The sequence below is a fragment of the Neophocaena asiaeorientalis genome, unplaced genomic scaffold (assembly GCF_003031525.2).
Source record: "Neophocaena asiaeorientalis asiaeorientalis breed wild unplaced genomic scaffold, Neophocaena_asiaeorientalis_V1.1 scaffold225, whole genome shotgun sequence".
Lineage (NCBI taxonomy): Eukaryota > Metazoa > Chordata > Mammalia > Artiodactyla > Phocoenidae > Neophocaena > Neophocaena asiaeorientalis.
Genome location: NW_020172364.1, coordinates 8,259,056 through 8,272,391, shown reverse-complemented (window position 1 = coordinate 8,272,391; position 13,336 = coordinate 8,259,056). Strand labels below are relative to the sequence as shown.

The 13,336-nt window shown below is 40.3% G+C and overlaps 1 protein-coding gene across 4 annotated transcripts in view; it reads right to left on the bottom strand.

Annotated features, from left to right (window-relative positions):
- Positions 1–13,336, bottom strand: part of TP63 (tumor protein p63) — a 218,819-nt gene that overhangs the window by 18,258 nt on the left and 187,225 nt on the right. For 3 of the 4 annotated variants that reach the window (XM_024768730.1, XM_024768748.1, XM_024768756.1), the window contains exons 5-10: positions 11,688–11,874; positions 9,597–9,712; positions 8,447–8,556; positions 7,665–7,801; positions 5,686–5,768; positions 3,083–3,219 (exon numbers count right to left, since the gene is read on the bottom strand). In XM_024768730.1, the coding sequence (XP_024624498.1) occupies positions 3,083–3,219; positions 5,686–5,768; positions 7,665–7,801; positions 8,447–8,556; positions 9,597–9,712; positions 11,688–11,874 (770 nt within the window). The remainder of the gene's footprint in view (positions 1–3,082; positions 3,220–5,685; positions 5,769–7,664; positions 7,802–8,446; positions 8,557–9,596; positions 9,713–11,687; positions 11,875–13,336) is intronic. The other variant, XM_024768739.1, reaches the window with a different exon arrangement.

Here is a 13,336-nt window from a genome sequence, read left to right as displayed (position 1 = left end):
CAAATGTCTACATTTTGCAAAGAGTTCATTTTGCAGTCTGTTATATTTCCATGCACAAGTTATCACAGCTGAGGTTAGCTCTTATACACTGTGAGACAAGCACTCAAAAACATGCAATGATACATATAAATGGACGCCACAGGAAACTACGGGGCTACAAATTCCTCGCTATTTATCTGTGACCACCACACATGCAGAAAAGTGAAAATATGTCTCTAAAATCTTTTGAGCTTCTTAAAATAATACTTTTAAGATATTATGTTCTTCTTTGATGAAATAGATTGTTTTATGGAATATTAATTATAAATAAAACAATTTCCCTTTAGAGCAATGCAAGCCAATTAGGCTAGATAAGTTATAAGCCCTGGATAACTCATCATCCAGGGACATGGGACTATATATCCTCGTGTACTCCATGTAAACAAACAAATGCACATGTCTCCAAATGAAACAGATCATCTTGGCTTGTAAAGTCTCTAAAACTATGACAAAACTATTCCTTCTACTGTATAATCTATACAAGTTGTTTAAAATTGTCCTATGAACTTACATGATGCTGAGAATAAACTTCCGGAGATTTCTTAAGATTCAAAAGGTGTTCTAGTTAGGAATTCACCACCAAACCGTAAACTATAGGAAGGCAGGAATCTCATCTAGCTCATCTCTATTTTTACTGCTTTCGCATAGCAGATCTTCAGTAAAAAGCTTATTACATGAGTCACGTCAACTATTCCAGTCTTAGATGATGATGAACCATATTTTGTGCCTAGATGGGCATGTCTTTTTCAGCCAGAAGAAAGACAAGAGAAGCCTCTGCTAAAGACTGCTGTTGTTTTGTTAGATACTGAAATGACACCTTAAAAAACTTCCTAAAATCTTTTAATACCTCTCTACTTTAGAATATATAGATTAGCTTCCAGATACTCCTATCAAAAAATATGAACATCGAGAAGCCATGAAGGAGCCACTCTTTTATCTAGAAGAAGGATTGGCAAACTATAGTGACTGGGCCAAACCTGGCCCATAAACTAAGAATAGTTTTTATACTTTTACAAGGTAGGAAAAATTCAAAAGAAGAAGAATGTTTCATGACAAGTGAAAATTATATGAAATTCAAACTTCACTGTCCATAAAATAAAACTTTAGTGTAACAGCTGCTCTCATTTGTTTACATATTGTCTGTGGTTTGCTGCTGTGCTTCCGAACTGGGGAGCTACAAGAGACCATATATATGGACCAGAAAGCCTAAGATATTTACTACTGGTGCTTCACAGAAAAAAAAAGTTTGCCAACCCCTGTGCTAGAGGGTCAGACCTTTCAAACCACACCATTTAATACTGACAGAACTTTTCCTATTAAAAAAAAAGGCAGGAAATCACGGAGCAACGAGTTCAGCATGATCTGCTATGGAGTAGTTCTTCTGAGGTCATTTTCGCTAAGCCAAACATTTCCAGAGTGAACTGGTGACGATCTGAGAGTATGTCTTAATAGCGTGACATGCATATCTTGGAGAAGGCATTTATCCCCTTTGGGTTTGTAATTGATGCTACAAGTCTATTTCTTTGATTCCTCTTTTATGAGTTTATAAGAACTAAATCAGTTTTGCACTTGAATGTATTAATATATATTTCTATCTGATATCCTAAAGACTATATAGGATTGGCAATGGGAATTCTGTAACCTTGAATTCTAATTCTCCTTTGGAGTACCCTGTGTCCCCAAGGAACCGCCTGATTCAACTTTCCAGTCAGCCTTACTCTAAAACCTTATATTTATGATTTGCAAACTTTCGTGCCAGAAGTGAATGGTGAGATCTCTTCCAGGCAAAAAAGGTCTTAAATGCTCAAAGAGCCTGAAGTCCTTTAAAGAGAGAGCATACTTATTTTCTACTCCCCAGCTGCCCACCCCATACCTCACAGTCAGTAGGTATGGGCTCAGAGGATGCCTTCTGACTATCAGAAATGCAGTCCAACCTTCTCACCTACATTTATTTTGATTTAAAAAAGAAAAGCAATCTCTTTTTACTACACTTTCCATAGGTATCTCTCTAGAGTAGCTAATAATATATGAGAAAAGATCCACTATTTATTGCTCATTTACATTTCTATTGTAAAAGACAATCTTTGACTCGGCAAGATGGTTTGGGTTTATTTTTTTTTTGCCTGAAGAATAAAGTCAAATGCTTGAATTACTAAAATGAGCCCCAAATGTCTATAGTTTACATCTATCTGCAGAGACTCTGGCAATACTTCCAGTACAGACACAATAGTTTTTAAGCTAACAAGTGATTATTCTTAACCACAGAAGGGTAAGTATAAGTGGAGTCTCTTCCTTTTATAAGAGCTATTTTATTCAGGTTAGTCATAAAACAATTAACATAATCAAAGATCCAAGAATCTAGGTAAAAATTAACATGTAACTAGGTTGTATGTATATTCTAATATGGTTGCAAAATCTGGCCTCATTGATGTAAACATGTATCGCTGGAAGAAGACCTAGAATGGGGATGTTAAAACACGGCAATATGATGCCACTTTGCCCTTCTGCATCCAGATGTTTGCTAAAGGAGCATGCACTGGGACTCTGAATCCTCAACACAGCACTCAAGACACTTATAGTAAAACCTATGTGCTGTCTCTATAACAGTTTTCCCAAAAGTGGATTGTGTGCATCCCAGGAGAGGGACAAGATAGTCTATCGAGATGAGGAAGAGTACATGTTTTTAAACAGACACATTATTACTAGAATAGAGTGTGTACTCAAAGTTCTACTGTTGATAGATGTGCTTGGATCAGAGGCATAGAGAAGAGAACTAATTCTGTTAGTGTGAGTCTTTTTTGTAATTCACTTGAAATGGTTTGTATTCAATTTCAAAATACAGGTGGAACTTCTCAAAGGGAAGGTTATAAGAAACACAGAAGATTGTTGAAGTGAAAAAAGGTGTCCCACACCAGCCCATCTGAACCTACCACATTCTGCTCACAACCTCATCTTCTACATCACCCAACCGTCACCCTGTTGCTGACCTGAATAAACAGTCATCTTACTCACATCTCCTAAAATGACACAGGGACACACTCACTGTTTCTGAAGTAAATGCTGGTGCTGCTGTTGCTGTTGCTGCCTGTATGTTTCAATCGTGTGCTGAGGAAGGTACTGCATGAGTTCCAGGGATTCTTTGATCTTCAGCAGCATTTCGTAAGTCTCACGGCCCCTCACCTATGTCAAAGGGCAGAAGAAAAGTGAAGAAAAAATGAAGAGCTGTAGAACTATCAGGAGTCCAGTCAATGCTCATTATTCGTGGATTCTGCATGGACGAATTCGCCTACTTGTTAACATTTATTTGTAACAGGAAAGACAACACTGGCAGGCTTTGCAGTCATTCACAGACATGCGCAGAGTGATGAAAAGCTGATTCAACCATTGTGCAAGTTCCCAGCTGAGGGGGAAGAAAGTGATGCTCCGCCTTTTTGTTTCAGCTCTCATGCTAGAAACAGGTGTCCTTCTCATGGTCTAGTTAGGGCCACATTTTTCACTTTTTGTGGGTGATTTTTCCATTTAAAATAGTTCCCCAGGGCAGCTGCCATGCTATCTCATGTTCCTAAGTGCAAGAAGGCTGTGATGTGCCTTATGGAGAAAATATGTGTTAGATAAGCTTAGATCAGCCATGAGTTATAGTGCTATGGGCAGTGAGTTCAATGTTAATGAATCAACAGCATATATTAAATAAGAAACACACATGAAACAAGGTAATGCATTGATCAGTTACTAAAAACATGACCAGAGGCTCACAGAAACCTAATCCTGTATTTCCTCTAGGAGCAATGATTCAGTATTTGCTAGTACAGTGTTCACAGTGACTTTATAAAGCATAAGTACCACAAATAACCAGAACTAACTGTAATTACCCCTAGAAGAACACAAGTTTTCAGTGGAGGTAAAATGCGCTTCCTTCTTTAAGAGAGTCTCTTAAAAGCTTTAAAAAGTCTGAGCTAGACGCAAGAGGGAAGAGATATGGGAACATATGTATATGTATAACTGATTCACTTTGTTATAAAGCAGAAACTAACACACCATTGTAAAGCAATTAGACTCCAATAAAAATGTTAAAAAAAAAAGTAATCCCAGTCAACAAACAAACAAACAAAAATGTCTGAGCAGGACCAGGACTAGAGACAGGCAAGTGGAGAACAAAGGGCACTTGCCTGACCCCGAGAGTGACTGTCTGTTTACCCTGTGTACCCTAGCACATCACCTGTCTCCTCCCTGAGCATGAGAGGCAGAGTCTGTCAGAATTCAGAAATGGAAAGATTTTCTCTGCCTTTTGTTGGGTTAACTCCTACTAATCCCAGCTCTGGGATCATGCTCTTTGAGAAGCTTTTCCTGACCTCAGTCTTTTAGGCTGATTCTTCCATCCTTCCTATGTGCTCCCACAGTGTCATGCCTAGCTTTGCTGAAGCACTGATTTCATTGCATTATGCCTATTTGTCTCCTCACTAGAACGCAAGATCTTGGAAGGTAAGAATTGTATCCTACCGATCTCTAAGTGCTCAGGGTCTCGTATTACTGCCACTCAACAAATACCAACCAAATTCATGGTAAATTAAGAGTTCTTTTTTTTTCTTTACACATTTCAGTTTGGCTAATTCTTCACTAAAAATAAGATGTAACAGAATACAGGGTATCTCCTCCATTAGTACAAACTGAAATTTCATGAGAAAAACAGCTCTTCCAGTGGTTTCTATCTCATCAGCTGAAAACATACTAGGTCTTTTGGAATATCTAGTATAGCAGGAAAATGTTTAACTTAGAGTCCGTATGTCAGTTTCCATATGTAGGCTGAGAAACAAGACACTGAGAATCTTAGCTAACTCACTGTCTAATTATTCTGCCAGCAAGCAGTCTAATTCCCTTACCCGACCTTCAGGGCCCGAAGAAGGAAGGGCAGCAAGCACGGCACACCCAAACCTGTGGCCTAGTGTTAATCCCAGTCAGATCTCCTGGCCTAGCTTGTCTGTGTCGCAAGTCAGTGTAGATGGCATCAAGAGATATACTGGTTACCCAAACTCTGCTACCACTCTAGACAGCAAAGACCTAAGGTAATAAGAATTCGATGAACTACAACCATAGCCTAAAAAGGGGCACCTTGGTGACCTTGAGAGGGCTTATATTCCTTGTAGGAATGAAAAACCCTCCTGCACAATAACTGGGCCAAGTCTCTGGCCATTCCCATATAATTGAAGAGTCTGCCTGACTTGGATTTCTTTATAGCACTCCCTAAGAGAAATCCCAGGCAATTCACTATGTATTATCGACTTTGTGAATGCCTTCTGACAAAATTTTAGTCCTAAATTGGTATGACCATGCTGTCTAAAATCATCTTATCCCTCTTAAATAATGAAGTACAAATTAATTTTAAATATTGGCATAAGAAAAATTTTATTAGGAAGGTAGCTTTGACTGGGTGAGCCGTAAGTAGAAGATCCCACACTGTTAATATGTTCCAGAACTGTAGAGGGAAAGAGTAATTTCCTAATTTTGCAAAAAATAAATTCTCTGTTTTATCTCACTAGTCTCCATCACCCTCTTCTCATTGTCACAGATAATCGAAAGATGACCCCAGAGTAAAAGCTCATTCAAAGAAGGTGAAAATGAAGCGATCATGAATACCCAAGGGAGACTCACTGGTAAGTATAGCAGTTCATCATCTGGGGATCTTCGTTTCTTGATGGATGTCATCTGGATGCCATGTGTATTTTGACGAAAAGCTGGTGGAGGAAAAATGCAAGTTTCATCCTGGGAACATTTCTGAAGCAATAAATACATTTATTACACAGACAGTAGCACAAGCAACACTTATGAGATTAGAATTTCTAGTTCTAAGCAGCCAGTAATTGGTGATGATTGCTTTTACCTTAGGTGTAAACCTAGCAATAATGAAGCAGGGAGGAGGGAAGGTGAGGGAAAACAAATGAAAGAAAACCCCGGGGGAGGTCGGGGAGGCTGGGAAATGGCCTCTGGCTTAAGTAGTGCTGCAGGAATCCTGTGTCTTCCTGGCATGGGTCTGTGAACAGCTGTTCAGGAAAGGAAGATACATTGGTTTTGTGTTTTATTTTTCAGGTCATTTATCTTCCAAGGAGGTAAACGCATGCTATAGAGGTTGTCTTGCCAGTGCATTCAGCCTTGTGAGTTTACCCTTCCGATGTCAGTATGTACATCGCATAACTTCTGATAAGCAGTCTCTCTTTCTAGGACCTCAGTCTTCTCTTTGGTAAAATGAGTGAATTAATCTCATAAATCCCTAAGGTTTCCACAAGGTAGAAACTACACCCAGGATCCAGGGTATAGAGAGGATTCTCCTACCAGAGTTCAAATAATCGTTCTTACTGAAAATTACTGATTTGTTGGTAACTGAGGTGCTCAGGGAAGTGTATGGAGCTAGGCCAACAGACAGACCCAAGAGGAAAATAAGGGTGGAGATATAATTATGGATATTATATGTACTATTGATATGGTATATATAATATAAATCCTATACATATGATTTTTTGAGGAGAAAAAGAGACTAACTGGAAAAGCAAATCACACTGAACAGCCAGAAGTTAATGGAGGTCAGTTGTTATAACACTGTTATCCTGTAAAATGCGACAAAAATTTTTATTTCTTCTGCAGAATAATCAGTAAAAAGACTAAAACCTTTTTCACGATACAATTCATAGTGTGATGTTCTTTACAATACTTGCTGTAGTGATATCAGGCTTATGCAAGACACCTTCTAGAATTATGTGTCACGCTTTAGTAGCTCGTGTGGATCAATGGTTTTCAAACGCTTGTTACCTGAAGAACCTCTGTTACCTGAAGGCCTCTGGGGACGTGTACCTCATGGGCAAGAGGTGGTGTGAGTGAAGCATGAGACCACAGCCCACCCCGACTCCCGCTTCTTCAGCTACAGCAGCTCTGCTTTGCATTTTGCATTCTTTGAAATATTTCTTTAATAAAAGCTTTACTGCATAAAAAGACCAGTTGGGAAACAACTGACCTAAATCATTAGCCTCACTGTAAATGATGTAACTAAAGCCCCAAGTGGGTCCTACACATCAAGATTCAATGAAACCCAGATCTGCATATTTCCCAGACTGTGCTTTATAAAATGTGTTCTTAAATCTCACTATTCCCCCAGACTCATGAGGAAGGCAGGTGGCATTTTCAACCCTCACGCTCAATAATAGAAAAGTAAATGGATACCAGTAGGCTAAGATACTGCTTCTCAAACTTTAATTGGCAACAGAATCACCTGCAGGTCTTACACAACATAGGTTCCTGGATCTCACACCCAGAATTTCTGATTCAGCAAGTCTGGGAACTAGGAATTTGCATTTCTACCCAGTTTCCAGGTGATGCTGACGTTACTGGTTTGGCAGTCATATTTGGAGCGTCGCTGACTAAGAAACCCTCACCGTGATGATTTGCTTTTGAAAAGCTATAGTGTACACCTGGAGTCCATTTCAGCGAGAGCTGCTCCCATCAGCTCTGGGGCCCTGGGTCATACTTGCCTCTAAAGCCCTTAGGTCTTATACTGCAGCTTCTCAAAGATCACTCCCCAGCCCCCCCCCCTCTCTGGAGAAGACTTAACCCTACCCCATTTGGCCACTACAGCTACTTACGGCGCTTCGTACCATCACCGTTCTTTGTGCTGTCCGAGACTTGCTGCTTTCTGATACTGTCTTCATCTGCCTTCCTATCTCTCCCTGGGCAAGCACAGATCCGGGCCTCAAAACAGCGGCGGCCCAGGACTTGCCCACTAGGAATTAGAGAAGAGGAGAAGAAAGGGCTAAATTAAAAGAATTTGAAAAGACCCCTGCTGGCCATCACCAGTGCACCACCACTACCAGCTCCCCTATGGCTGCTTTGAGGATGGGCCCCAAAGCATCTGGCAGAACACAAAAGTGCTTACACGCCATGAGCAATATTAGTAAATAGCATCCATTTGTTCTGCAAAGAACCTCCAAGCCATTAGCTGAACAGCTGTATTTAGCTACATATTTTGAAGGAAACTTGAGTTAAGCCAGTGGATGTCTCCAGATAAAATCCCCATAGGCAGCTCAGACTTATTCAGAGAAACTGTTAAATGCCTTAGGGGCCACATGAAAACAAACACTGTCGAATCAGAAACTATTCCAGTCAAATGTCAAGAATTCAGGTATGAAGCGACTTGAACACCTTCACAATTCTTTTTTTTTTCTCTTCTACCTTTACCCACCCCGTCCTGTCTCCACTTTCTTAGATCTTTTATGTAAGTGTTTGCAGCAAGGATTTAAAGCACAAAGGACAAAATCAAGGGTAGCTCTCTGCCGCACATGCAAAGGTAATGATAAAGCAAACACAATTTCACTTTGCCCTCTGCCCAGAGTTTCTACAGAATGACAATTCTGCAAATGCCACTTACTCTCTGGTTTCCAGAGTAACGATGATTAAAATTGGACGGCGGTTCATCCCTCCAACACAACTGCTGTTACACATGAAATTGTACAAGACTGTCGTGAATTCAGTGCCAACCTTAACACGGAGAGGGGGAAAAAACAGTCGGTGTTAACCATGGTTTGAACTGACGTTCTCTCTTCTCAGTTCTTCCTTCTTAGTTCTCACTTATTTAAACAACGCCACTTCTGAGGAAGCGATATGCCTTCTTCTACAAAGGCAAACAGTGAAATTCACAGTAGCTTCTTCTTTGCCTTGGATCTTGGGACGCTTAAAGCTAATATCTGTAACATTGGACCCTACCCAAGGTGAGACAGGCTTTTAAAAAATAACCATCTTTGACCCTACATATTCATTTGCAAGCTGATCATATCACCTAATTCAAATAGGGTTCATCACATATACGAAAAGAGAGAGATGAAAAAATTACTAACTGTAGCAGTAATGCTCCAGGGATATTTTCCTGAGGTGGATAAAAAACAGTACAACATATATGTGAATGTACACTTCTATAAAGTACACTCTGGAGCTTCAAAGGTCCTCAGAATTAAATCATCTAGTCCAGAATATGAATTTATGGGTGAGGCAATCTGAAGCCCAGAGATGGAGAGTTATAAGCTAAAGGTCCACAGAGTGAGTCAGCAAACGAAGAGTCTCTGTTCTCACTACCCCAGTGTTCTTTCTGCCACACCACTCTGCTTTTCTAACCTGCGAACCTGTACGTTCAAACTTCAGCTAAGAGTTCCATCTTAGGGTCTCCCATTTTCAGGCCACTGTAAAAATACTTGTATCCAGTACTCGTGTACATCCACTACTAGCTGAATTGCCAGTTAAGATCTCTGGGTAATAATGCCACGTATAAACTCAACTGTAGATTCAATTATTGTCTGCCTTTAAGATGGGAACATGGGCACAGAGCCACATTACCAAGTACAAATTTAGCACAAATTTAGGAGTTTTGAAGGGGGATAGAGAAGTGGCCTGTGGAGAAGAGGGAGAGAAGAAACACAAAAAGGTTAGTTGTTTTATAACAAGGACTAAAATAGAAATTGATGCTTGAAACACCCCCTCTCACCAAAACTAATAATCTCAAGTTTGCCCAATCCTTATCTGTTTACCTGAGGTGGCTCATAAGGTACAAGCACACTCTGTCTTCCTGTGATGGGGTCTTCTACGTACTGGGCATGGCTGTTCCCTTCTACTCGAATCAAATGACTAGGAGGGGCGATCTGTCCTGCAGAACGGAGAAAGAAAAAAAAATTCTTAGTTCTTCACTCTCAAAACAAAGAAAACAAAACGAAACTGTATGGACAGAACGTTGGTGGCCAAAGAAATGGCTTGTGTAATAGAGGCAATATACATCCTTGAAAAGAGGAATCGATCCTGTTGCCAGAGATCTAACACATGAAAGTATCACCACCCATGTAGCCACAGAAAGGACAGGAATGTTCATCTGTATTTAAGGGAACAGTCCCATGTTTCTGATGCTCAAGGTAAACAATTCAAGCGGTAGAGAACTCTATGACTACACCTCTGACCTGATCCATACAGGTGATTTTTCTAGCTTCTCTGGAAAATGGAAGAGAAAGGAGCAAAGTTAATTAAAAAAATATAGTAGCTTGAGAGAAAATACTGCCCCCAAATTGACCATTAAAAACACTAAATAGGAAGCTACGGATGGCAAGGATATAACTTTCAATTTGCCTATTCTTCTTTTCATCATGAAGTCTCCATCTTACTTTGGTCATAAAGCTGGGAAACTTACTGTTTTTATTGTGCTGCAAGAGCCCCAGGTTAGAGGGTAAGAAAAGGCAAGCAAGTTTTAAAAGAGTATAGGCAAAGTTTCACAAAATGTGATACCTGGTGGAACTCGAAAAGAAAGAAGCTGCTCCCAGAGTTAATGACGTGAAAGTGTTTTTTAACCTTTGGCTGCACTCATTCTACAAATCGGATATTCAATACAAGTAAAGAGCTAAGTGTATCAAGATGCTCTCTGCTCTCTGAAGCATCATCTATTATGGCAAAAACTAAAAACAACTATTATGTCAAACAGTGAGAAAAAAAAAAAAGAAATGCTTATGTCACCTTGAGGGATGGAGGGCAATTATGGAAACCTATAATGAAGCCTAGGGAATAACCTTTATAGCATATTGTTAAGTGAAAAGCAAGATGCAAAGGTATGGATAATGAGATCAGATAAACAAGGACTAGAGATTAGTCTGTAAAATATAGTTGTATTAAGCTGGGAGGATTTTAACTTTCTCTTTTTAAATGTCTATTTTCTTTCTCCATTACTTTTTTCTCTAGCATCTATTATGTTCTCTACGTATACACATTGGCTACCTACCAATCTTTCTATTTTTCATATAATTTCTATAAAAAGTATCCTAACTCCCAACCCTCCTGCACCCTCATCACTCTTTGATGAATCTTTTTGCTTTCTTCTGTCCTTCTTTTCTATTTTTCTGTCTTCTTGACTTAGCCTGCCTTCAAAGAACTTTAGAACAGCAGATGTAAGGGGACCCTTGGAAATATTGACCTCTTCTGTAAAACTATTACTGGATCTGAGGCTCAGAGGCTGGGGCCTAACTTACCTATGGATACAGCACTTAAAGGTAGCCCCAAGATACCTGCTGTTTGACTCCCAGTCCTTCACTTTACTGTTTCCTGTCCCCAGCTCACGTTCTAGATCTTCTATTAACTCGTCTTGTCCATTATTTGTCTTCATTTCTTTTTCTTAGTTCCTACTGCCTTCTTCTATTTTTTTTTTTTTTTAATATTTCTCATCTTTTATGCTCCTATCTCTTCCCCTTCTAGACCCTAATTGGTCTGGCCTTGACAATCACCCTGGGAGAGGCACTGAAGCCCCTAGCCAGGGCCCAACAGACCAGGGGCCACATGTTCTCCTTAAACCCTCCCATTAAAAAAAAAAAAAAAGAAGAAGAAGAAGAAGGAAGCAGTAGTAGGGAGTAGAGAGGCAAGTCTAGGTCACTGAGCAATTACCAATATTAAAATAAACAGTTCAATCATTGTGAAAGCCTGAAATTTACTCATTATTCTCAGACAGTCTTGTCAGCCAAAAAGGTAGCCTGAGCTGCCATCAGCCAACAGAGGTTGGAACCAGGTAAGTGGGCACCAAACAAAAGTCTCCACAGGAGCTCCATTTCAAGGAACTTAGTTGAACGGCCACAGATCCCCATTCTCCTTACCCTCGTTGAATTCACGGCTCAGCTCATGGTTGGGGCACCTTTTCACCACTTCAGTGACATGCTCGGCCTTCTTGTAGACAGGCATGGCACGGATGACAGCGCCCTGAGGAGGTGGGGTCATCACCTTGATCTGGATGGGGCATGTCTTTGCAATCTGGCAGTACAGTTTCTTCAGTTCAGTGGAATACTGCTTAGAGATGGGCCAATGGTGGAGGAAAGAAAAGAAACAATAGGAGATACTGTTCAAAATACCTGTTCAAAATCAGAACAAGGAACATGTATCTACTTTCTGTAAACACATACCTTTATAGCTGCCTGTATGAAACCGAGCAGGACCCTGTGGGGCTCCTGGGTAGAGAAGCCTTTCCAGGTGCCCCGTTCCTTGTTTGTAGGGAACAGACTCTAGCCTCCATGACCCTCCCTGAGCCCCAAAGGGAAGTTTCAAACATTTGCTAATCAGGGAAGGGAGAGGATGCAGAGACAAATGAGGAGCAGCCAAAAAACAATAGTGCAGCCTCGGGGCAGGTCCTGGTTCTGCCTCAAGGGATCCACAAAACAATATCTTTGAGCTCCTTACAGAACCAAAACCCCCAAAAAATGGAGTGAGCATTCTTCATTCCAGAGAAGACCACCTGAGGCCAGATTAAAGCAACCAGAAAAACTCATCAGACTACCTGAGACCAGACTAAAGGAGTGCAGCCTCTGCACACGCCCTAATCTTATCATCAACTCTGCCCTTGAACCATCACTATAAAACTTCTCACCAAATCCTCCAGGGTTGGGTCACACAGCTATTGAGGGCAGGAGCCCACTCTGCCCCCCCTTTGCCTGGCAAAGCAATAAAGCTATTCTCTTCTACTTCACCCAAAACTCTATATCTGAGATTTGATTTGGCACTGGTGTACAGAGGCTGAGCTTTCGGCATCGCGTTCACCGTTGGCTACTATATGCAGGACACCTCGCAATCTTATTCGAGGGCATTCTATTCATTGATCAAATTAATCATTTCTTTCCACTTTAAATAAAATCCTATGTCTACACACTATTTCACATTTATCAAAACACATTTATGTCATTATTTCCTGCTATCTTCTCTTTAGGATGAAGAAAGAGATTCTCAGAAATATCTCAATGATTAACGCTATGAACAGCTTTACAGAGCACCAGAAACTAAATGGAAAAACAATGTTCTCATGTACTGAGTATTATTAAACAGACTATAATTAATCCCCCCCTTATAATACTCAGAGGAATTAGGGTTTATGGAAAAAGATGTTTTAAGATAGAATATCTGGCAGATAGCGAAGACATTTTACCTGAGGTCAACCAACTAGAAAACTGCAAAGCAAAATTTCCCGCAAATGACTGCACTTATCTTCTAAGGTCATAGCCTAAAAGAATGAGGGATCTGGAAGGGGCCACTTGGTCATACGCTCTCATGAAAGAAGGACTGCTCTGCTACAACACAGCAAAAAGATTATCTTTTCACTCACAAGTGACTGAAATTTTTCCTCCCCATGCTACCTTCTGTAGGGAGAGGAATTTCAGTGGTTGGTTGACTGTAAAATTAGAAAATAGGGTGGAGAAAGCATTACACCTTGAAGAAAAAGTTCCATCCTTGTTTCCTCTTCCCACCTCTGAAACCATAT